At 37.8% G+C, this 27,038-nt stretch overlaps 1 protein-coding gene across 10 annotated transcripts in view; it reads right to left on the minus strand.

The window, feature by feature from the left end:
- Positions 1-27,038, minus strand: part of LOC122564443 (ankyrin repeat and SAM domain-containing protein 6-like) — a 74,327-nt gene that overhangs the window by 44,674 nt on the left and 2,615 nt on the right. For all 10 annotated transcript variants that reach the window (XR_006315910.1, XR_006315911.1, XR_006315912.1 and 7 more), the window contains exons 2-9: positions 23,801-23,845; positions 19,297-19,501; positions 16,599-16,705; positions 14,665-14,810; positions 11,240-11,465; positions 8,531-8,580; positions 4,188-4,391; positions 2,980-3,157 (exon numbers count right to left, since the gene is read on the minus strand). Coding sequence is in view for 7 of the 10 variants with exons in the window: in XM_043719317.1 (XP_043575252.1) it covers positions 2,980-3,157; positions 4,188-4,391; positions 8,531-8,580; positions 11,240-11,465; positions 14,665-14,810; positions 16,599-16,705; positions 19,297-19,501; positions 23,801-23,845 (1,161 nt within the window). In the remaining 3 variants the exon portion in view is untranslated. The remainder of the gene's footprint in view (positions 1-2,979; positions 3,158-4,187; positions 4,392-8,530; positions 8,581-11,239; positions 11,466-14,664; positions 14,811-16,598; positions 16,706-19,296; positions 19,502-23,800; positions 23,846-27,038) is intronic.

Raw genomic sequence — 27,038 nt, forward strand, 5'->3', positions numbered from 1 at the left:
CAGCATTCACTCTCTCAATCAAAGGTACAGTACACATCTTCAACCTCAAACAAATTTGAGCACTCCTTCAATATATTAAAATATTTATCCTCCAACAGTTTATGCTCACAACTTGTTCAGATACACTTCACCACATCAGAAGTCACTGATTCTTCTTCCAAGCTTCATTAATTTTAATTACCTCACAATCCTGGTTTTTTATAATCAATTACCTCCATAAACATCAAGTACAGGGTTAATAGATTTTAGTCTATTTTTGTACCTGCCTTAGCTGCACATTCTTCTTCCACTCATCTTAACAAGTAGAAGAAAACAATTAGAACTCCCAGCTCTGCCATAAGTTCCTGCTAAGATTTATCATATTCCCTTAATTTCAATACAATAAAACAACTTTAACACTAACACAAAATATTCACATAAATGTGATAAGTTATCCCTTCAATGTTAGGCATGATTTACCACACCAGCTTTTTCAGTCAGTTTCATGAAATTGTACCTACATATTTTCATTTTGATCCAGCAAACCCATAATGTGTGTTTTTGGCTCCTTTCTTCTACTTATCTATCTGTTCCGAAGATCTGCATGACATGCCTCAAAGATTATACAAAATGCAAGTGACTACATATGCAGCTGCCTCAATCTACATGTTAGCACATTAAAATATATTAAATTGGTTTGTTAGGACTTTCCCTTAACAAATGTAAGCCAAATCTCAGCAGCTTGTATCAATTTAGATATTACACCAGCTTTCCTTACAGTAACTCTAAAATTTCTCTCTTGAAACAGAAGAACTTGTCTATGCCCCCACTACATATTCCTGTTAATTACCTTACATTTGACATTCTGCAATCTGATAATCCATATATCCAAGAACTCACTAAATTATTTGAGCCACAAGTTCTGCTAAACCATCTTGAACATCAAGAATTCAAAGTCAAATTCCATAAAACTCAGGTGTTTTATTCATTCAAATACCTTAATTCTGTGGTAATGGCAATATTCAAGTTTTTTTTAGATTAGATTAGATTACATTAGATTAGATTACATTACAGTGTGGAAACCGGCCCTTCGGCCCAACAAGTCCACACTGACTCGCCGAAGCGTAACCCACCCATACATTTACCCCTTACCTAACACTACGGGCAATTTAGCACGGCCAATTCACCTAACCTGCACATCTTTTGGACTGTGGGAGGAAACCGGAGCACCCAGAGGAAACCCACGCAGACACAGGGAGAACGTGCAAACTCCACACAGTCAGTCGCCCGAGGCGGGAATTGAACCCGGGTCTCTGGCGCTGTGAGGCAGCAGTGCTACCGAGCAAATGTTTGAACAATATTTACATTATTGGCCATTCTATCAGTGGGAACAGTACCCTGTCCTATTCTCTAACGGCTTTAGATATTTCTATCAAAGCTCCAGTTTACTGCATTATTCTAACAAGAATGCCACATATGAATGCAAAGGCTTCATATGTTTTCATGCATTGAATCCACTTAGTTGGCTTTAACATCTCAGAAAAGTTTCAAAACTGACAATTGCAATGACGTTTCATTCTTCTGGAAGAGGCAGGTTCTGGGCTTTTTACCCACAATCTCTAAAACATGTTGGGAGACATTTCCAATTGCACTTTTGCTCATTCACATTGTAGATATCCAGCATGATTCTGCAGTGTATGTTGAATGTCAACTAAAAATTACAAAATATCTCATGGAAGACCTTCAAAATTCAAGGAGAAAGTGAGGTCTGCAGATGCTGGAGATCAAAGTTGAAACTTTATTGCTGGAACAGCACAGCAGGTCAGGCAGCATCCAGGGAACAGGAGATTCGACGTTTCGGGCACAGGCCCTTCTTCAGGAATGAAGAAGGGCCTGTGCCCGAAACGTCGAATCTCCTGTTCCCTGGATGCTGCCTGACCTGCTGTGCTGTTCCAGCAATAAAGTTTCAACTTCAAAATTCAAATTGAATTACTGCTTTGTAACTTACTCAACGGTACATTATTTGAAAATTTTCTCTTTTAAACTAGATGTGGACCATTTAAACTGTAGACTACCTCTAATAATTCAAAATTGCTCTAAAATCAGTTATTCAAAGGAGGATGCGTAAATAAGTGATTTAGTGCTTAAATAAATAGAATTAAATGTTTGGAGTTAAACAAATTGGAATAAAAAATGAACTGAGTGTAGTGGATTAATGGTTTAAAGGCTTTTGAAATGAATACAACTAATTCTTTGGTTGAGGTTAACAGTGGAATTAAGTCACTAACCAGAAATTAGTCATTATACATTTAAACAATTCCAAATTTCTTCACGACTGTGTTTACAACATTTTTCTAATTAAATTTTTTTTTCAAAATGTCAGAATGCACTGTGTGGTAATTACAGTTAAATGGCTCTTCTAAATAACTAGATCACAATGGAATCTCAAAACCTATATTTTTGAAAAGCACACTATAACACAGTTAGCTTAATACTACTTATTTTGCACAGTAAAATTAGAAATGTCATCCAGCGGGTGTGGGAGTGTTACAAAAAAAAATCATTTCCACCAGCAACATACATACAAAAGCTGGGATTGTTCTTACAGCAGAAAATTAAGTAATTTAATACATCTGTTCAAAACTTCAAATGATTTTACAGAGATTAAATAACGAAGAAATGTCCACTGGGAAACAAAACAGCGGGAAAAAGATCCAATATCATTGGCAAGAGCTATGGGGAAGATCAGAGAAGCCCAAGGTGATTTCTGGGCTGCAACAGTTCCTGATTCCATTGGTTAGAAAATGTTGCCCTGGACAACAATTACAAAAATTGACTCCAACTGACAGCTGTTGAACACAAAAGAACAAGTGCAGAATTCCAATTGCTGGAGGCAATTTAATCTGATCAAACTAGTTATCTACATTGAACACGAGAAGGCACTCAAATGTAAAAGAAAAATCTGCTTTTAACAGAAGCTGACAAGAATATTCCTCAGACCTGAGCGGCTATGTGGTTCACTGATGCAATGTCTACTGATGCCAACCACTCCATTAGATCCACCAGAGGAATGTGGAGAATAACTGAAATGTCCCGAGTTTGGGGGAGAAGCTGGGCACCTCGGAAGATTTGTAATAGGAGGAAGTTTAACAGATCTGCCCATTCTGCTCACAGAAGTCTGAAATAAATAATGGTAAACCAAACCAAATGTTTATAACAGTTACTGTACACATTTTTACTTATTCCAAAATTCAATTCAAATAAAATCCAATTCAAATTCACCATTTGTTGTGGCATCCATGCTTTTGGAAAATGAAAACTAAATTACATGCTATGGATAACAACTTCAAATTTTAAAAAAAAGGAGCTACTATTAATGCTTTTCACTAAAAATGTTTCATGTATTTTGACAACGTCAACCTCAATAGCCATGACTGCATGATCATTTTTAGCCAGAAGTTGAAGATATTCATGAAGATTAAAAGTTTGACTGCCTTTAAATACTTTGAGTTACAAACTGTACACATCATCCACAGAAGTATCTAGATTGTGTCAGTTTAACAAAACATGATGCACCTACAGCTATCTTTCGCTTCCCAGTAAGGAATGTTAGCACTTGTGATGCATCACAAAAACATTAATCAGCAATGCTCATTTACTAAAAAACATTTTCAATCAATTAAGTTACAAATAAAATAAAGCCTCATGAAGATAACAGAAATTCTGTTTAGTATATCTGGTATTACTCTAAGGCTTTACCCTGAAACTTGATTGAGAATCAATAAGCCAAAATATAGCAAATTAGAAATATTTGCACATGTAATAAAATTTCAATTTGTTCAGAAAATCTGAAGTAATAACTGGAATTCACTTCCATCAGTCATTATAGATTTCAGAATAACACTCAAATGGAATAAGTCATTTCACACAATTTCTTGACAAATCATTGTATTCCACATGCTTGAGTCAACAAATTCCACATCGTCTTTTCAATGATCCTTTAATTGATGAGCCCTGCAAAGTGAATTTTTTGTTCTCCGAGTGTAATTTGTCCTCACTTAGGCTACTTCCAATAAATCAATTTTACATTGCATTATTACCATACATACCAATATTCCCATCTACTTAAGTTTGTAGCAATTTCCATTTCTCCTACTTATCCCAAAAGATAAATGCGTTATAATGCAATTAAACAAAAAGAAGCTTACAATGTCAGAGTTCCCACTGCTGTTGAAATTGGGTTTTGCAAGGCGACGTGGCACAGATAGCCCAATATGATCCAATTTGCCCTCTTTGTTTATTCGTGCCCTGTCACAGCTCCATAGTTCAAAGTTGGACGGAGGCAAAAATGGAGGAATAACTGCTTTCAACTTGTCACTTGGAAGACGAGTGAATGGTGCACCATTTCTCAACTGTAATAGAGGAATTTCTTAAACATGGCACAACTAGTAAACTATAGAGTTTAGAAGTCCTTCTGAAGTGGACTGGGTACGTTTTTTTTTTAGAAAAGTTACTACACTGAAAATACATGCAGAAACACCTGTCCATAATATCCTGTGTCTCCTTGAGAACAATACATTTACCAAACAGCAATTATGGAAATTCAGTTTTGGTAAACTTAATCAAAACAAAATCTCCTTTCAAGGACTAAGTGCAGCAGTGCTTTAGCAAAATCTGTTCACTTGTTCAAATTTTCTTTTCAGTCAGTTTTCAATTCTTGTAGTGCATGTTTTTTCACTTTATATCTTTCCCACCATGTTAAAAATGAAGACCCACGACAGTCTCACACTCCGCTACATTATTCACCCCAACAGCTCCAATCTGTGGAATCTCTTATATCCTATCAATTTTAACTAAAAACTGCAGGAATTTAAATATTGGCTTGATTATCAATCACAAGTTCCTGAATCATTAACTTTTCTCTTTCTGATCTCAGTGACAAATTATGGGTTTTATTTTAAGATTAAGAAATCACACGCCTAATATAAATTCAATTTTGCTAATCAAGTGGAGACCCTTTTCAGATATGTGATTGTATTATGTATGGCATTGAAACCTTGTAGAGACAATCATGGAAAATCCACAGGAAGGACTAAAGTAAAGTAGTTATAAACAAAAACAATACTGCACGGGAAATCTTGAGAGATGGGACAAAGGAACATCTTAGGGAGCAGGATCATGTATTTTTGTATCCGGTGCTACCATTCAGCACAGCCATTTGATGAGGGGGAAAAAAACTACCTTGTTATTACCAAACGGGAGGCGGTGGCCTTTCTGGTAATGTCACTGGCCTAGTAAACCAGAAACCCAAGCTAATGCTCTGAGGATATGGGTTCGAATCAATAAAAATGTGGAACTAAAAGGCTAACCTAATGGCCGATTCTTGGAAATACGATTTGGTTCACTAACGTCCATTAAAGAAGGAAATTTGCTGTCCTTACCTTATACAGCCATAGAAAATTGGTTAGCAAACAAGTAACAAAGAGCATGAATAATAGGTCTTTTTCTGAATGACTAATGGGGTACTGCAGGGGTACTAGGATCCCAGCTATTCACATTTTACATTATTGATCTACATGAGGGAATGAAAGGTAATATCTCAAAATTTGCAGATGACACAATGTTGGATGGAAGGGTGAGCTGTGAAGAGGCTGCAGAGATGCTTATATTACCCACTTTGACAGTAAAAATAGGAAGGCTATCATTTGAATGGCTGTAAGTTGAGAGAGAAAAATGTTCAACAAGACCTAGGTGTTCTCGCACACCAGTTGCTGAAAGTAAGTGAACAGGTGCGGCAAGCAGTAAAGAAGGCAAATTATGTATTGGCCCTTATAGGATTAGAGTACAAGAACAAAGATCTCTTACTGCAATTATACAGGGCATTGGTGAGGCCACACCTGGAGAACTATGCGCAGCTTTAGTCTCCTTATCCAAGAAAGGGCATTCTTGCTATAAATCGGAATGAAGCAAATGTTTAGAAAATTGATTTCTAGGACAGCAGGCCTGACACATGATGACAGATTGAGTTGTTTAGTATTGCATTCTCTGGAATTTAAAAGAATGGGGGGGATCTCAGAAACCTATAAAATTCTAACAGGACTAGATAGAGTAGATGCAAAAATGATTGTGGGAGAGTCCAGAATCAGGATCATAATTTATGAATGAGACGTAAACCTGAAGGACTAAGATAAGTATAAATTTCTTCACCAAGACCAGTGAGACTGTAATTCACTACCACACAAACTGGTTGAGGCCAAAGCATTTGTGTTTTTCAAAAAGGAGGTAGTTATAGCTCTTGTGGCCAAAGGGATCAAAGGATATGGGAGAAGCATATAGAGCTTAATGATCAGCCATTATCATATTGAATGGCAGAGCAGGTTCAAGGGGTTAAATGGTTTATTTCCATTCCTATCTTCTTTGTTTGTATGGCCTACATGTGACTGACTCTTAACTGTCCTCTGGGCAGTAAGTGTTGGCCTAATCAATGACATCCACATGCCATGAATGAGTTAAGGAAGAAAAATTGGAAGACTGCACCATCTCGAACTCAATTACTTGTTTTACACAGTTCCTGATATGTCTAATCTTATGCTTTCTATAGATTAAAATTTACAATAAAAAGTAATTACAAGACAAACAAACTGATTCAAAGAATCAAAACACACTGATCAACCCACAAACTGAAATGCAAAAAATATAATGTTTCTGCTCTAAATAACCCAAACACACACAAACAAACAAAAATATTTATCTGCATAAATTCACTTTGAAGGGGATAAAAACAATTCAGCTGAACAACAGTTAACCCCTGGAGAGAGTAAAGGCAAGATATGAAATGTTCAGATGGCTGCTGATCCAGCAATCAGCCATACAGACAGGCCACTAGTCATGCCTATGGGAATCTTGGCAGACCAGCTTGCTCAGGAAACTATACCCAAGAGTCTTCCAGACACACTTCTAGAACATTACAATGCAGTACAGCAGTACAGGCCCTTCGGCCCTCGGTGAAACTCATCAACAACTACAACTACTAAAACCTAGTTCACAACTGTTCAATAGGCTTTTCCCTGTCCCTACTGAAAAGCAAACAAACAAATCTACAAGCAAACCAAACACTTCAAACAAAATAGCAAGAGCCCAGGCAGGTGATTTTTAAAAGCAAGTTCAAGTAATTAGTTCAAGTCATATGACTGCCTATAAATATTTTTTAAGTTTTAATGTATCCTTTTGTTCACTTACTTAACAAAAAATTTCATGTATTGCCACAGTTGGAAATCAATCACTTTTCCCATAATCCTTCAAAACTGAAGTCCTCAAAAAAGTTAAATATGAAGCCTCCATGATAATTTGTAGATGTATTAATCACTCCAAATCAAACTAGGAATTCGGAAAAACTTCATTTACTTGCCAATTACAAGTTACAGTTGGAAGAGCACATTGGAAGATAGTTGTGGTTGTTGGAGGTCAGTCATCTCAGCTCCAAGGCATCTCTACAGGAGCACCTGAGGGTAGGGTCCTTGGCTCAATTACCTTCAGCTGCCTCACCAATATCAATCCCTCCATCATAAAGTCAGAAGTGAGGACGTTCACCGATGATTGCATGATGTTCTACACTATTCGCAACTCCTCAAATACTGAAGCAGTCCATGTTCAGATGCAACAATGCCTGGACAATATTTGGGCTTGGTCTGACAAGTGGAAGTAACATTCGTGCCACATGAAATTCAGAGGCACTACTGTCACAGAGTTCCCCCACAACCAACATTCTGCAGTTTACCATTGACCAGAACTCAACTAAACTCAATATAAATATAGTGGCTACAAGAGCAGGTCAAAAGCTAGGAATATTGTGTGTAACTCATCTCCTGACACCCCAAAGCCTGTACATAACTTGCAAGGCACAAGTCAGGAGTGTGATGAAATACTCTCTCCTTTCCTGGAGGAGTGCAGCTTCAATAACACTCAAGAAGCTTGACACCACATGGGACAAAGCAGCCTGCTTGATTACTTTCACATGCATCCACTCCCTCCACCAATGTGTGCTACCTACAAGATGCACTGCAGAAATTCACCAAAGATCCTCAGACAGCACCTTCTAAACTCATGACCATTTCCATCTGGAAGGATATGGGCAGCATACATATGGGAACACTACCAACTGTCGAAGGTTCTCCTTCCAAGCCACTCCCCATCTGGGATTGGAAATATATCGCCAAAATCCTGGAAATCCCTCCCTAAGGGCATCGTGGGTCTACTTACAGAACATGAACGCAGCAGTTCAAGAAAACAACTCACCGTCAAACCTTCTCAAAGACAACTAAGGACAGGCAATAAGTACTCGCCAGTCAACGACCCTACCTTCCACAAGTGAAGTGAAAAAGGCATCATCCAAATTGCTATTTTCTGGGAGACAATCCTTTATTTCTATTCTTATAATGCACACAATGTAGTGGGCTCAACAAATATAATCCTTGAAAAATTCAAATATAATTTCACCCAATCTAAGACTACCTGAAAGAATGTTTAGCAGTGATGCGAATTCACAACCTACCATAGTTGAGAGAAGAACATCGCCTTTTCCTCCAATTGTTTGATCAAGTTCTATAAAGTAAGTTAAAATTAAATAATAAATACACACATTGCATTGTTTATAGTTAGCACTTTTAAGAAAGATAAGCTTGGTCTAATCACACTGGCTAGTTTAAAACACTGACAATGAATGATTGTTTCAAGTAGCGGTTTCATTGAACCAGTGGTTTACCTGCCTAACAGGAAGGAAACAAATTATTAACATTACCAAGGTCATCCCTGAATATCAAATTATTTAAGGAGTGCCAGACTTGACGAAACATTGTGAAACCTACAAATAACACCTCAACAAAGCAGGATATCCTCCAACCATCAATGAGGTAAGTTATCAGTTAACATGTATTCATGGTGGTGGTGATGGGATACATGTTAGCAGGACATTGAAAGAACTGTATGCGATACAGATTTCTCTTTGGATTTGAGAGTTTTGGAAAGAGTGGGTTTTGGCCTGACAAGAGGATGGTTCTACTCATGAGAATCTAAAATAAGGCAACACAGTTTCTTAAATAATAGTCACCTATTTAAGGCAAATGACAAGGTTCCTCATGGTAGACTAGTCACATGGAATACAGGGAGAATCTGCCATTTGAATACAGAACTGGTTCCAAATTCGGAAACAGAGGGTGGCGGTGGAGGGTTACTTTTCAGACTGGATGTGTGTGATGAGTGGTCTGCCACAAGGATCAGTTTCAGGTCCACTGCTTTTCATCATTTATATAAATGACTTGGATGTGAACATAGTAGGTATGGTCAGTAAGTTTACAGATGACACCAAAATTGGAGGCATAGGGAGTAGCCAGGAACACTATCTCAGTGTTCAATGAGACCTTGACCAGATAGTCAATGGGCCAAGGAATGGCAGATGGAGTTTAATTTAGATGTGAGGTACTGCATTTTGGATAGACAAACCAAAGCAGGACTTATACACTTAATGGTAAGGTCCTGGCAAGAGTTGTTGAACAAAGAGACCTTGGAGTGCAAGTTCATAGTTCCTTGAAAGCAGAATTGTAGGTAGATAGAATAAGTGAAGGCAGCATTTGCCATGCTTGCCTTTGCTGGTCAGTGCATTGAGTATAGGAGGTCAAGTTGTAGCTGTACAGGACGTTGGTTAGGACATTTTTGGAATACTGCATTCAATTCTGGTCTCTCTGCCAAAGGAAGGAAGTTGTGAAACTTGAAAGGATTCAAACATAATTTACAAGAATGTTGCCAGCGTTGGAGGATTTGAGCAACAGGGAAAGGATGGTTAGACTGGGGCTATTTTCCATGGAATGTGGCCTTATACAGCTTTATTGGATCACAAGGGGCATGGATTGGATGAATAACCAAGGTCTTTCCCCCATGGTGAGTGAGTCCAAAACTAAAGGGCATAAGTTTAAAGTGAGAGGGAAAAGATTTAAAAGGGACCTATGGGGCAACATTTTCATGCAGAGGGTGGTGCATGTATGGAATGAGCTGCCAGAGGAAGTGGTGGAGGCTCGTACAATTCCAACATTTAAAAGGCATCTGGATGAATATATGAATAGGAAGCACCTGAGGGGGATATGGGCCAAATGCTGGCAAATGGGACTAGATTAATTTAGGATACATGGTCAGCATGGACAAGTTGGACCAAAGGGTCTGTTTCCATGCCGTACAGCTCTATGACTCTAATGAGGAGTTTCTTTTCTCAACATCAGGAACCTTCAGAATTCTATCCCACAGCAGTAGAGGCCAGGTAACTGAATTTAATTAAGGCTAAAACAGAATTTTGAACAGTGGACTTAAGAGTCATGGGGAACAGCCAGGAAAGTAGAGTCGAAACCAGCCCTTGCTTATCTACTCTGGATTCCAGCATCAGGAGTTTTTTTTTGTCTCAAGGATCTCTTTGGCCTACTTCTGCTCATATTTGGGTGAGAACTATTATTCCACCAGTTAGATGAGACAGATTCAAACCCAAGTCTCAGTGGTGAAGTAATGCATGAAACATGTTCTTGTTGTCATTCAGCATCTTGGGCAACAGCTCCAAAACAAAAATTAATAAGGATTCTGGGAGTAGGAATCAAGGAAAATAGGAGAGTTAATTGAGTCAAAAATGTTTTTTCATCAATCACATTTATCCAACTTCTCAACATATTTCCAAATAGCTTTCTTTCAAGATACCATCCTGTTCCAATTCAATTCATATTACATGATTCAATACTAGGAGAGTACCTCCACGCATAACTCACCTCGAGTTAAAAACAAATTGTTTTGGAAGAACTTGAGAGATTTATGCACCCCTTCAATAAGATAAAAAACATGATTTTCATTAATAGGTATCCCCAAGCAGCTCATGGTATAGGAATGTAACCTTTAGCAGCTTTAAGACCATTGTATCATTAGTTACAATCAACTACAGACTGACTGCAAGTGCAAAATTTGAAAAACTTTTGATTGACTTTGCAGGCTTTATTGTATTTATGTTACCTGAAAATAAAGGTGCATCAGTAGGTGAACTGGCAATGCTAAATTGCAGAGTTCAGATTTGTGTAGGTTACATCCATTAGTCAGGGGTAAATGTAGAGTTATTAGGGTAGGGGAATGGGTCTGGCTAAGTTACTCTTCAGAGGGTCAGTGTGGACTTGTTGGGCCAAATGGCCTGTTTCCATGCTATAGGGATTCTATGATCATGAAAAACACATTTCCTTACCACGGTCCTTTCTTTTTGATGCCCAAACCGAGTGATCAGTATTAGCTGTAGACATGATCACTGCCGAATGATTGCAGTCATCCTTCAGATTAGCTTTCATTGTTGCATCCAATCCTACTTCAGCTTCATCTAGAAAAGGAGCAAGCCGATTTGTGGAAAAACCATGTCTGAGTGTCCTAGTTAGCTTCAGTTTTCGAAATCTGTTGGACATTCTGTTCCACCAAGACTACAAAAAATTAAGAAAACAATTATTTAAAGTAATCAGGAAGCAAGACCAAAGGCATCAAAGCCGAATTGAATTATGCTGTTGCGGATAAATTAGTTTTCAAAAAACCTTTCTTTTTGCAAATTTCTCATTGCATAATGCTGGCACACGTTGTATTCTAGTCCCCAATCACAACAGTTTACTACTGGACTGATTCATAGAGATTTTGCATTTGATCTCGTGCCAAATTTACTCAACAGAACAGGTTCAACTACCAGCAAATTTTGGATGCCAGTTGCTTGAACAGAAACTCCACATCAATAATTACAACTTGCAATACAGAAATCTGCAGCACCAAGTTAAATTTTCAACTCGTGCCAAGGGTCAAGTTAAAAGAGGATGCCTTGAATTGAATTCTGAATTAGGTTTTGTGCTTATACTATTATGCAAGTTATTGCTAGCTGTATAAACAGAATGCTGAATAAAGTGACAGTTGACAATTATGAATTATTTGAGCAATTTGATTGACTTGTTTGGTTGTCATTGCTTGGTCCAGATTACGGAAAATGACTTGGTGTTGTCTGTATAGCTTCTAGCAGTAACCAATCTGTCTACTAAATGTTCAAACTGATTTTCACTGGGTTTCCTTTTAGTAAATTACTGACTTGGATGGTCTTTTTCATTCAAGCAATATGATTTTGTTTTGGCTAAATAATGCAATGTTTTTTCATTTGTATGCTGATTTGGAAGAAAGATGCATCTAGCAACTGAAAAGATTTGGAAAGAAGTTTGAGAGATAAGTTTTATACATTTTCCCCCCAAGAACCAATAATGTAATCCTTACCCATGCAGAGAAATAAAAGTTGGTCTTGTTACATACTAGAGGTGACAACATACAGTCATTCCAGATGTAATTAGGAGTTTGACAACCTGCAACTGAGAGATACACTATTCTTCATTCCATAGTAGCAGGTCAGGGAATGGGAAGCAAGTGACAGTGTAACAGAAACTATAAAGCAGAGTGCATTTTTCAGGATAATACCTAAATCAAGTATAAATCATTTTTAAAAAAGTGATTACTGCTCCTGTTTGTGGAGGCTTAATGGACAAAGTTGGCAGTTGTATTTCCTGCATTACAACAGTGAATATACTCAATCAGCTTACTGGTTGTAAAGTGCTTTGGAACGTTCTGGGGTTTTGAAAACAGTTTTAAAAATGCAAGTCACCCTTTGAAAGGCTGACAAGAGCCACTAAGATATCAAAAGACATCTATTACAAACTTAAATACATAGCTATATTAACAAATTGCAAAAATAAACAGCATCTTGTATACAATTAACAACTGCCTACCAAGCTATTTTGGACATTATTGAAGAAACTACTTTTGAACAAGTTATAAAATTAACTGGTTATCTTCAATAATGGCTTCTTGGCTTTACGAGAGGTGGACAAAATCACAACTGGATAGATAAAGAAATTACCCATAAACAACTTGCGTCCTACAATGTAAGAAAATGTAGGAAGGTAAAGCTTTTCATTCTCAATCAATTCTTCTCAGCTTATAAATTTGACCTGACCAAGTGATTTGTATGAAGATGCCAACCTGCAAACCTCTCAGAAACAGCAATTATCGCTAACATTTGGCTGGACTGACTATTCAGTATCATTAGATTTTGATCGTAAAGGATCAGACCAATACAATGAGAATTCCACATTAGCAGAACAGTGTATTATATCACAGAGTTCACTTGTAGCATGTTTGATTTTTATAATAAATAATACCGTAATACTGTTGGAGACTAGAACTGGTCACATGAGAAGAAAAGTTGAAAACAGAGTTGAACACCATACTTATGGAAGAATATTAAATGTGTTTGAAGTAGCTCAGAGAATATTTACTACAATAACATTTGGAATGTGTGCACTTCATTGTCAGGAAAGACTGGACAGATTAGACCTGTATCCTCTGGAGTTTAGCAGAGTCAGAGGTGACTTAATTGAAACAAAGATGATCCTGAGGGAACTTGACCAAGTGGATGTGGAAAAGGGTATTCTCTCATTTGGGAGAATCTAGAACTAGGGGCCATAGTATTAAAATAAGGGTTGTCCAGTTAGAACTGAGAGGAGGGAAAAAAAAGCTCTGAGTTTTCCTTTTCCTCATAAAGGAACTGGATGAAGAATCATTTAGTGTATATTTGATTGTCTCGGGAATGAAAGATTATCGGAGATACCCAGGTATCTGATATCCAGGTATCAACAAGATTATAATTTTGTTGAAGGGCCAAGTGCCCTATTCTTTTTCCTCAGAGGAGAGAGGTGATGCATTTGCATTTGGGAGATTAATAAAGCAATAGTACACAAAGTTAATAAGAGGTTACAAGAGGTAGTGAGAGATCTTGGAATAAATATCTACAGATTCCTGACAACAGCAGAACAGGTTGAGGTGGTCAAGATGTATGGAATCCTTTATTATCAGGGGTATAGATAGTCACAGCAGGGAGGGTGTGCTAGAAGCGTACAAATCTTGTGTTAGGCTACAACCTCTGGTAGCCGTATGCACATCTGGTTACCTAATTACTGAAAAGATGTAATTGTGCACAAAGGAGATTTATGAAGATGTTACCAGGACTGGAAAATTGCAGGTTTGGGCAAAGATTGGATAGACTGGAACTGGTCTACTTGCAACAGACTAAAGTAAAAATTTGTGAGTGCTTTGCATTGAGCGTATAGGAGATGCCTATTTACAATAGCAGCGAAATGAGTGACTAAAGGGCACAGATGTAAAGTAATTGGTTGAAAGATTAAAGGCTTTTTCCACCCAGAGGATGGTAGAGACCTGGAACTCTGTCTGAAAAGGATACGAGAGACAGAAACTCTCAATTCACTTAAAAAGGATATGCATCTCAAGTGGTGTAATCTGCAAGGCCACAAACTCAATACTGAAACGTGGGATTAAGCTGGATGGCTCATTTGTCCATCAAAAATGCAATGAACCAAGTAGCTATTTCAGTGTCATAAACTTTCAATAACTTATATAAAATGTAGTATGAATAAAACATTATCAATTCTGTGTCACAACAACTGTACCAGCAAAGTAGGAAAAGACCATTATCCTGTTTGGCTAGTAAAAGAATCAGCCAAGTTAGGGAAAGTTTCTTTCTAAAATTCAAAAGTTATCACAACAAAATAAAAACTTACGCAGATCATAAAATGATTATACCTTTAATCCCCCTTTGTCTTCTGGGGGTACAGGAATCGTTAAGGATGTTTTACTTTTTGAGCGAGGCATTGTCTTGGATTTTTGCTTGTTCTTCTCTTTATCTAGTTGCATGCAGACTGATGCCAGAAGTCGCACAAGTTCTGTATCTAATTGGGAGTAAAAAAAAGTCAAGAAATTTTACAGGCATTGTTTTTACTTATTTTCAGTAAAAGACTGCCAAAGCAACTCTACCCTTCTCCAGAAAGTGAGAAGGCACAGGCATTTCTATATTTTACTAAAAGAAGCCAAAGAATGAACCACCTGAGAAACAATCGTCAATGCTCTCACGGCTTCAAATCACAAAAACATTTTCCCACTAAAGCAGAAAGTAATCTGCTTTTGCATATTTAACTCAGCTCTTGAAACCAAGATTGAAAAAAATTTGTAAAATGAGGAACTAGGAATGAAAAAAAAACTATATTACATCTGAACTTGGATTTTCAGTCAATGATAATGCTGTAATGGACTACATGGCTCAAATATATAGGTTTGTTCTGTTGCTTGAAGCTTAATTGCCCGAAGAAGGCACGACCCATGGTTTTGGCATCAATAGACAAAGGATTAAGGCAAGCAACAAATGTTATTGTGGAGGTGGAAGGCAACAGCCTAGGTGACTAAAAATAGATATGGGAAAGGAAGACCTTATGAAAAATCAAAGTGCATTTAAGGTTAATCACTTCAAGTCTAGATTTTTTGAAGGCTCTAATTAATCTCTATGCTATCAAAAATTACAAAATAAATTGTGCCACACATTCCATTCTCTCCAACACTCCTATCACCTCAGCCTCTTGAAACTATGCTGTTTTTCTGCGCTACACTTAGACTGCTTTCAGCGACTTTCATAAGACTTTTGACCCAATGCAGGAGACTCAGAACACATCTCTCTTGAATTGACAATGAGGCAAATTTATCAACTATATTCTCTGGGTGACAATATCCAAGCACGTGTTAAATTAGATCATATGGTAAAGAGCTGGAGTGCCTGTCCCAAGCATTTTTGAATGCATTGCAAAATTTCCTTATACAAACAGTAGTATATTATTGAAAGACTTTACCATCTTATTAATGATGTAGTGAAACATTGAGAATTGAGGGATTGATGATGAAATCTAAAAAGGTAAAAAAGGAGGACACAAAAGATCTAGTGCTCTATTTACAATTATAGATTTGTTTTGTAATTTGCAGAGACCCTGGGATCCAGGTGAATAATAGCTTCAACTGAGATGCAGTTCTTGTATTGAACATTCAATTGATGGTAACATAGAAAGAATGTAACAATATAGAAACATCAGTAGCCCAATCAGTCCCAAGTCTGTTCTGCTGCTCATCTGGGTCATTGCTGACTTGCATATTGACTCCATTTACCCCTTGAACTTTAACATCCTGTCTAGGTGTAAAGGCTCTCTCTCATTTGAGTTAAACTTTGTAGTACATGATGATTCACATCTTTTTCAAGATTTGCTTTGTTGGTAGACTATTTGCCAATAGACTACTGAAGTCTATTGGAAATCAGATTGAAACTGATAAGAGGGTTGGTTTCACCACCAAAAAAATCTCTGTAATCAACTGAAAAGTCCCTAAACATCACATTTCAAAATCCTTAAAAACATATTTTAGTAGGACTTCTCACTGCAAATACTCTCTTCCACTTGCTGTCTACTAGCACTTTGCATCCCTAGTTGTAATCCAGTATACATTTTAAAAAAAGGACATCTAGCTCATGATTCACAGTCAAGTTTTTAGTTTTGAATATTGTTTACTAACCGTCACAATGGCTGTTGTTGCAGTTAACTAATTGTGAGACTAATAACAAAAGGATTCAAATTCAAAAACATGGATTAGTGGTTACTTATGTGTCAACTGCTTACTAGCTTAAGTTACATTGCACAATTTACCTGGATCATTTAGCAGCATTACAAGATCAAATGCAGTTACTCCATTTTTGGCACGGAGGTTGACATCTGCTCCTTGATTCAACAAGTACTTCACAACATCTTTACTCCTTAAGACAAAACACTATATATTATGCTGCATTTTATTATCATTCTGCAAACATCTCAAACCATACTGAAACCAAGGAGGGAATCCAGGTCTTTTTCTCTTAGCATTAAACAAGGCAACTTATGATTTTACAAAGGCTAACTTCACAGTACAGCAAACTTAGTTTGAAGCAGCATCTTATGAACCTGCACTCTCAATAAACCAAAAATTATTTCTAACAAATACTGCAAGTTTATTGTATTATCGCAATCTCCACAATGTGCGAGTAGTCAGTTCAGACTGCAAGCGAGAAGGCTCTCTGCTGCTAAGTTTTATTTACGGCAAAGTTGCATTATTATTTGAGACAAAAATAGAAGTTGCTGGAAAGGCTTAGTAGATTGATTCTCTCCACAGATGCTGCCAGAGTTAACATTTCACACAACCTAAAACATTAACTGTGACTCTCTCCACAGATGCTGCCAGAACTGCTGAGCTTTTCCAGCAATTTCTATTTTTGTCTCTGATTTACAGTATCAGCAGTTCTTTTGGGTTGCATTATTATTTAACTGATTTATGCTGTAAATAAAGCAAAACAGTGATGGGTATATCCCTGTAGTTTTGTTTCTATTACATCGTATATGTTTTTACACTGATTATCAATTACAACTTACATATTCAGTTATAGACATGTGGACTGCTTGACCAACTGGCAAACTTCTAGTCCAATAGGTGCCAGATAATTTAAAAAATTGCTGTACATCTTTTTTGAAATAATCATTATCCCAAACTCTCTACAAAATAAACTTATGCACAAATACACCAAGTGCTGAAGTGATACAGAGTAGCACAGGACTGAAATACAAAAAGATCTAGAACTGCAGCAGTTTTGGATTTAGTGATTCAAAAAGCTAAATTTTCCTGGCTAGCAAAGACGAGTGAATAAATACAAAACCAAAAGGAATAGACAGGCTCCATTTGCTCAAACCTTCTTAAAAAAGCAATTATCTGGCCCTGTTTTAGCTTAATTAGAATCATACTGTGAAAAGGCCCTTCGGTCTCTCAAACCCATAAAAACTATTCTAAACCTGAATTAGTTCTACATTCCAACACTTGGCTCATAGCCTTGAATGTTTTGATACTCCAAGTGCTCATCCAAATACTTGGTAAAGGTTGTGAGGTTAACTACCTCAACTACTCTCCGTGGCAGACCATTCCAGATTCCCACCATCCTCTGGGTGAAAAATCTTTTTTTCCAAATCCCCTTTAAACTTCCTACCTTTGACATTAAAATGATGCCCTTTGTTCAACTAAGGGTAAGAATGGTTTTCTATCCGCCCTGTCTGTGCCCATCAGTCTTCTATACCTCAATCAGGTCCCCTCTCAGCCTGTTCTATCTCCCTTGCACCCCTCCAGTGCAATCACATCCCTCTATAGTGCGGTGACCAAAACAACGCACAATACTCCTGCTGGAACCTAAAGTCCTGTACCTATGCCTCAACAGATAAAGACAAATGTCCTGTATCTCTATAAACCTTTCAGACTGCCTTCAAATGATCTTTAGACAAACACCCAAGATCAGTCTGTTCCTCTGAGCTTCCTAGTGTCCTGCTATTCATCGAATACTCTCTTGTCTTGTTAATTCTTTCAAACTCACACTTATCAGGGTTAACCTCTGCCACTGATCTACCCACCAATCAGTCTGTATCCTCCTGCAACGTAAGGTCATTGTCCTCACTGTCAACAACCCAGCCAATCCTCATATCATCCACAAACCTAACAGCAACCCAGCCACATTTTCTTAATGATCATTTAAACATGGACCGAGGACTGATCACTGTGGCATGCCCCTGTACAACAATCTCCAAACAGGCTTCTACCACTGCCCTCTGTCTCCTACCACAAAACCAATTTTGGAACCAACTTGCCAAGTTCTCCTGGCAAGTTGTTTTTACTTTTCCATCAGTCATCCATGTGCAACCTTGTCAAAGGCTTTGCTGAAATGAATACAAACTACATCAACCACACTACCCTCATCTACACACCTGGTCACCTTGAAAAATTCAACCAAATTTGTTGGGCATGACCTTCTCAAACAAAGCCATGCTGACCTGATCAAACCTTGCCTCTCCAAGTGAAGATCAATTCCCTCCTTCAAAATTTTCTCCAAAAAAAATTCCCTATCACTGATGTGACCCTCACTGATCTGAAATTCCCTGGTTTATCTCTACTCCCTTTCTTGAGAAGTGGAATGGTATTAGCTATCCTCCAGTTCTCTAACATCTTCCCTGTGGCCAGAGAGGAATTAAAAATTTGGATCAAAGCCTCTGCAATTTCCTGCCTCATCTTCCACAGCAGCCTAGGATACCACTTTTCAGATAAAAGGGATCTGTCCACTTTAAAGCCTGCCAAAAACTCTAGTATCTCCTCACTTATATAAAAATGTTCAAGCACCTCTCAGACCCTCTTCCCAAATTCTGTACCTTCATTCTCTTTCTCCAAAGTGAAGGCTGAGTGAAATTAATGCAAAATATAGTTAAGAAGTTCCAGCATGTCCAAGAGGGATATCGTAATTATGAAACTAAAAGATAATGTTAAAATGTTTGTTTTACCTACCCATGATAAGTAGCTTGCATTAAGGCTGTCCATCCATGTACACCATCTTGCTGGTCAATATCAGAGTTCCTCTCACTCAGAAGTTGCACAAGGTCTAGTTGACCTGTCATGGCAGCAATCATTAATGGAGAAGCACCATCTGCATTAGTGACATTGGCCTGAAATTCATCTTCATCAAGAATCTCCTTCACCAACTGATAGCTTCCTATTTGCAAAATAAATCAAAATCAGGAGAATCATTCTTTTTGTATTTTATTTAGAAAGGAACTGTAATGTAGGCACAATGTACTGTACTTGCATGGCAACACAATCCAAAATCAATCCTAAATCACTTCACACGTTTGAACATATTGGTTGAAAATGAGTAAAAGTAGCAACGGCAAATCAACAGGAGAGATGGCCAAAATTTTGATGAGGAGGGAGAAACAAAGAAGTCGAGGACAGAAAAAAAGAACTTTTGCATAGACACAAAGGAAGTTCAGAGTAAGGGCATCCATCAAGGCAGCTGAAAGATCTACAAAGATGATGAGATGAAAGAATGGATGGGATACAAAGAGACTGGTTGAGGAACCACAAACATCTAGAAACAGGAGTTTCAATGTGTAAGCTGACAAAACTTGCCTATGTTTGCTCCATATCATGCAATTTTTACCTTTTCCAGATGAACAAACAACTAGTTTTGGAAGTTGTTTTTGAATATACTCTTTCCCATCCCTCAAAATAGCATTCCAGATGATAACATTTCTTTTATTAATTCGCAGGAATTAATTGTTGCTGGAGAGTCCAGTGTTTATCACTTGGCCCAAATGATCCTCAAAAGGGTCACGGTGGGCCACATTCTTGAAATGCTGCAGAGTTATTGTGACAGTACTCCCAGTGGTTAGCTGGGGAGGTAAATTTCCATTATGCAATAATGAGTGAATAGTGAGTTACTTACGTCAGAAAAGTGTCTTACTCTGAAGTGGTCTTCTTGCCATGTGCTTGCTGCTCTTGTCCTTCTTGGTCAAAGAAATCAGGGTTTTCTTGAAATGTTGCTGCCCATCTTGGAAATCATATACACTGACTCCATCAAGTGTGGCAGAGGTAGAAAGACTAAAAAGGTTTTAAAAGATGGTAAACAGGATGCTAATCCACGAGGCTGTTTTGTCTGCAATTGTGAGGAGCTTCATTAAGTATTGCCAGAGATGCATTCATCAAAGGAAGGAGAAAGAACTCTCAAAGTCCTGTATTATGTCTCCTTCTGGATGGTGGGCAAGCTTTTACTCAGAGTGAGTGAGTCACTTTCTCAACAATACCCAGCTACAGTATTTACATGGCTGCTCCAATTAAATTGTGAATGGTGGATCCCCATCACCACATGCCCAGAGAGACCAAGATGGATCATTTATTCAGCATTTTGTTGCTGAAACAAATTACTAATAATTGTTTCTTGTCTTTTACAATAAATGCTGGGTTCCATCATAATTAAGGATGGGTACGATTGTCAAACATCCTCCATACAATGTTCGATGAATTCATTCATCGTTCAACATTCAATTAATTGTGTGGGGTTTGGCTACAGAGCTTTGATCTGAACCATTCGTTGTGGGAGGACTTGACTCAGTGGCATGATGTTTCTGCAGTTTAGCATGCACGCAATCAGGTAGTAGCTTCACTAGGTTAGCATCTCTTCTGAAACATACTTGGTGCTGCTCCTGGTATGCTCTTAAAATCCTCATTGTACCAGAGTTGGTCCCCTACCTTGATAGTAATAGTAGCCTGAGGACATGCCAGGCTGAGGTTATAGGTTATGGTGGAACTGCTTTGCTGGTGATCCACAGTATCTCTTCAAAAGCCAACTCTGAATGGCTTGAACGGACTGCAGTATTTCCCTTTTGGTATGGTGGTCATATCACAATGTGACGGAAGATATCTTCATAGTTAATTCAGAACTTCATCTCCATAAGTACTATGCAGCAGCCACTCTGACAATATCCCATGGATCTAAGACAGATAGATTTGGGAGGACAAGCTCAAGAGAGCATTTTCCTCCCTGATAGTTCTCTCACCATCTGGTTTAAGTATACTTGTTGAACTTAGAGAGGTAGAAACACTGTTGACGATTAAAATGGATGCTCAGCAGAAATCTTCGGCAAGAAACCCTCTTTTTCCAATGACCTACAACAACTCGTGCCAAACTCGCCAAGAATTATCACAATATTGAGACAGTCACAACCAAGTCATGTAGCTGGTTAAGCAGCCAGAATGCCTGATACTTGCCTACCCAAGTGAATGCTCCATGGAAACTTCAAGAGTGCCAAAACAGGTATTACATGGGCAATCTTAAAACTTCACTTGAATTTTTGATATTAACATCAAATAGGCCATGACAGTCACATCCATTTGAGTAACAAAGATGGTGGTATGTTCAGCTTTAGAACTGTTAAGGACGATGTACAGCAAGAGCACATTACAGATGGGTTTTTTGATGCTCAATGAGAAGACACAAGATTCGAAAGGAATGGGTCTTTGATTGGAGGAAAACTTTAAATATATTAGTTAACATAGGCGAAAGGGAAATAAAGTTGGGCAGTCAGGAATTTAAAAGAAATAACACTGAAAGCAGATAGTCAAGTAGTCAGGATAAAGTCAGGACATGTGGAGATATAGGAAAGAAACTACTCAGAGATGTCACCAGAGCTAGCACTGACAGACAGGGGAGGTAACTTTAGCATGACGAGTTAGGAAAAGAGACAAGAAAGAGGACATGTCTTTCCTGGATGACGCTGGAATGGACAGCCATTCTGGTAGTGAACAAAATGACCTAACAAGGCTTTATATGGGCCATTAATAAATGGCTAAAAACAATTGTGCTTAAGTATACCTAGGAAAATGATCAGCGTGAGGGAATTTCAATTGTACTTTGACCTGAAAAGAGAGTTGATACTGTTTCTACGCAGATCAATAACTGCAGTGAATGGATGATCAAAGATAAATAGCTAGAAAGTGCTACTGTTACTAACTAGGATACTTTTCTTTAAATCCCTTAGAAAGAGATACAGACATTGTGAGAATGGTATGCAATACTGACCTTGATTGTAATTGTCTCAACAGAGGATCTATCTGAGAGAGCATGGTTCAATAAGATGCCATAAATATTTAATATAGAAGGATTTATGGGGAAAAGAAAGAAGAGGGCAAGGTGCCAAATCTCAAAGAAGAAAGCAGGAACACCAAGAGGGGGGCATGAAGACACGTGAGTGAGAGAGAGAGAGTGAGTGAGAGATTTACACTAAAGAACAAACTTCAATAACTTGCCGTAACGATATATGTCACTGTCATCTCAGACCAACTCAGAAATTGAACCAGTGTCAGGTTCCCCCAACTGCTACAGGTTTCACCATCAGTTTAGTTCCCGTTTTCAAATGAACACAGCTTTAAGTCCCACATTAGGAACTTGAATGCCTAATCAGAGGTCACATTTTAAATAATGAGGAATTATTGCATAGTTAGAGTTGCAATCATATGGATGAGATATTAAACCAAGATCACATCTATTATTTCATGCAAATGCAAAAAATCCTACAGAACTAGTTGATATATTAGCCAATATTCACTTCACAATGACCATAACTATCTTAGTTATGTGAGCTCTTGTACTTCACAAATTGGCTGCTACATTAAAACAAAGTTTGAATTGGCTGTGATGTGCTTTGACACATCCTGAGGATGGGAAAGTAATAAAATAAATGCAGGCTCATTATTTCACATTACCAAAATCAATTTTCATATCCGTAATCTCAATTTCTACGTCAAGCCTCTCTCACTTAATCCAGATTTGTAAAGTTACTGAAAAGAATCAACTCTAAAACCCTTTCATTTCCTGATTCCACTATACATAAAATCAAATCATCCAGAACATTACAACTCATTCTCATCTGCATCTTCATAACCCCACCAGACATAGCTCTAGTACTCCTCTAGTCTCAGATGAGGACAAGTTCAACCCACTTTCAAATTAAGATTTGGGTTTGAACCTTCCAGTTGAGTACTCTTCCCCGAACTATATGTCTATTGTAATATGAACAATTCTTAAGCCACTATATCCTCACCCTTAGAACATTTTCTTCAGCATCTGTCATTTCACTTCCATTGCTGCCTTTTAAAATCCCTCTTGGACTGTGTTTTTGCTGGCTTTCAAACCCCCACCTTTAAATTCTTCCACTGTGCCCACCAGCTTGGAATGCATATTGAGGGTTCTCTTTGCAGATGAAAAGCAAATAAACTTCAGGTTGCCAGATGAACAAGTAGACTGCAGAACATCAGTACTCATTAGCGATCCCCTGTTTATAATACTTTTAAAGGCTGGCCTTAGGGAGTGCTGTCTGAATGGAAAGGATACAATTGTGATAAAAATGTAAGTTATTAGTAGTTTATCCAAAAGCTCAACTGTAATTTCAGACAGTCCAACTCAATGTATTCTATACCCCTCCAATGAAGGCAAATGTAATGTGTTAGTGCTCACCTAGTTTTAATGCATGAAATATATCTGGTCTCCTTTTCTCTTCATCTGAAACAAAGTAGAAACACATTAGCAATAACACAGTCAACTTCAACTTTCCTGTGTCAATTGTGTCCTGAAAATACACTCAACGCTGTGTGCACAAAACTGTATTTTCCAAATTAACTAACTGACTTAACATTTAAAACAGAAAAAAGTGAGATCTACAGAGTCATTAGTAAGGAAAGGCATAAAAGCCCAAACATAGGATGTGAAAAGTTCTATCAGTTTTCTATAATGTTCTTTTGGATAATAAATTTGGGAAATAACATTCGATCTGGAAGAGTAATATAAAAAAAAGTGCATGTAGTACTTTTGGACTGACTGACGAACTGGGAGCTTGGTGAGTGAGGGTGCCCTAGGGTTACATCTTCCTTTACAAAAATCTAGTCCTGTCCATATTTAGTGAAATTTATTGCTTAAGTAAAGGCACTAACCAATTTGAATATAGTGATGCTCTATTACCTGTAAGTTAATGTGATTGTGCTAAAATACGTGGCAGATCAGAAGATTGGATAGAAGACAATAAACAGCAAAGAATTATTAAAAGATTAATAAGAAAGGAAAAGTTGGAGTACAAGACTGTTAGCTAAAATAAATCTGGGGAACCTGTAACGGAGGATAGAGAGATGGCAGACAAATTGAACACCTACTTTGCACTGGTCTTCATTCACGTGGATACAAGCTTTAATAGCTGAAATAGCTGCAAGTCAGAAATTGAAAGTGAGGAAGAAAAGAAAGAAAATTACAACTACAGCAAACTTTTATGAACCAGCACCTATGGGACCAGAAGTATGGTAATTCATCAAATGTTATGGTTGATCAAGAGGTCCACATAATTGGTGTAAAAGAAAACACACTAAGTAATAGAAACATAAGCGCAAGGGGTGTACACAACTCTCGCACTAGCAAAGCACTACTGTAAATTGTTGACACTGCAAGTTAATAAGTTTCTGGACCCTGATGAAATTCAACTTGGAGACTTAAAAAAAAACTAACTAGTTGCATAGTTGTGCTACTGTGTCAATTTTCCAAAACTCATTAGATTTAGTTAAGGTTCCTTTAGATTTAAAAAGGGAGGCAGAAAGCAGGAAACTACAAGCTATTCACCTTAACATTTGTCACAGGGAAAATGCTAGAGACTACTACTAAAAACTCCAAGTAATGGAGTACTTGGATAAGTTCAAGGTCATCATACAAGGCCAACATAGTTTCATCAAAGAGAAATCAAATTTAATTATTTTATTGGTGTTCTCTGAAGAAGTAATTTGTGCTGTCAATAAAAGGGGAACTAGTGATGCATTGTACTTAGATTTCTAGAAGGCATGTGATAAGGTGACTCATCAAAGATTAATTCAGTAAATATAAGCTTATGGTGTAGAGGTAACATCCTAGTATGGATAGGAGATTGGGTGGCTAACAGAAAACAGGGGTGGAATACATGAGTCTTTGTCAGGCCGGCAGCATGCCACAGGCCCTGAGGCTTAATTTTTCACGATTTCCAAAAATGATTTCGCTGACGGGACTAAAGACATCGTCGACAAATTAGCTGATGACACAGATAGGAAGGAAACAAAGTTACGAAGAGGATATAAGGAGCCTACAAAGGAATACAGATAATTTAAGTGGATGGGCAAATATTTGGCAAATAGCATGTAATGTGGGAAAGTGTCTATTTTGGCAGAAAGTAAAAAAGGTATATCTGACTGGTCAGAGATTGCAGATTTCTGAGATGCAGAGAAATCTGGCTGTCCTAAAACTTGAATTGTAGGTTAGTATGCAGGTGCAGCAAGTAATGAGGAGAACTAATAGAACGTTATATTAATTGCAAGAGGAATTAAATGGAAAAGCAAGGAGGTTATGTGTCAGTTATATAGGGCATCAATGAGACCAGACCTGCAGTACTAGATTGAAGGATGTTAATGCATTGGTAGCAGTTCAGAGATTTACTAGATTAATGGAGAATTAACAGATTGCCTTGTGAGGATAGGCTAGGCCTGTACTCGGGGGTTAAGATGAATCAGAACTGAGTTAATTGAAACACAAAACCCTGAGGGGACTTGACCATATGAAAGTTTCCTCCTATGGGTGTTTAAAAATTAACAGGATGCCTATACAAAACAGATTTGAGGACACATTTTTCTTGTAGGGTTGAGCGTCTTTGGAATTCTGTTCCCAAAAGGGAGAATCTTTTAAAAAAAAACTGAAAGAGCAATGGATCTGGAAATCAGAAACAGTAAGACATTGCTGGAAAAACTCAAGTCTAGCAGCATCTATGGAGGGAAATCACACTTAACGTTTTGAGTCCAGTGACCCTTCTTCAGAGTATGGAAACAGACTCATCGGTCCAACCTGTCCATGCCAACCAAGTTGCGCAAACTAAACTGGTCCTACTTTCCTGCATTTGGCCATATCCCTCTAAACTTTACAATTCACGTACCTGTCCAAATGTCTTTTAATGTTGTAACTGTACCATTATCTATTACTTCCTCTGGCAGTTCTTTCCAAAAATGAACCACCCTCTGTAGAAAAAGATTGCCCCTTATGTCCTTTTTAAAACTCTCTCTCGTTTTAAAAGTGTCCTCTAGTTTCTTCCTACCTGTGGAAAAGGCCTTTGCTATTCACTTAAAAATGGCACTCATGATTTTATGAATTTCTATACAGTCACCTCTCAACCACCTACATTCCAGTGAAAGTAGTCCAAATCTATCTCCTTGTAACTCAGAACTACCTCCCCAAGTCCCCAGCATCATTCTGGTGAATCTTTTCTGCATCCTCTCCAATTTAATACAAGTATCCTCCTAAAACAGGACAACCAGAACTGTAGAAAGTATTCCAAAAGTGGACCCACCAACGCCCTGTACAACCTCAACTTGATGACCCAACTCTTTTACTCAATGATGAGTAACGAAGACAAGTTTTTGAGCTAAGCATCCTCTTAACCACCCTGCCTACTTGTGACGCAACTTTCAAAGAATAATGCACCTAAACCCCTAGGTCTCTGTTCAACAACACTACCCAGAGCCCTACCATTAACTGTATAAATTCTGTCCTTGTTCATTTTACCAAAAAAATGTAATATCTCAAATTTATCCAATTTAAATGCCACCTACAATTCCTCAGACTACTGGCTCAATTGATCAAGATTCCTTTGTAATCTTAGATAACCTCCTTCACTGGTGACTATACCACAAATTTTGGA

Source organism: Chiloscyllium plagiosum, chromosome 29 (assembly GCF_004010195.1).
Source record: "Chiloscyllium plagiosum isolate BGI_BamShark_2017 chromosome 29, ASM401019v2, whole genome shotgun sequence".
NCBI classification, from domain to species: domain Eukaryota; kingdom Metazoa; phylum Chordata; class Chondrichthyes; order Orectolobiformes; family Hemiscylliidae; genus Chiloscyllium; species Chiloscyllium plagiosum.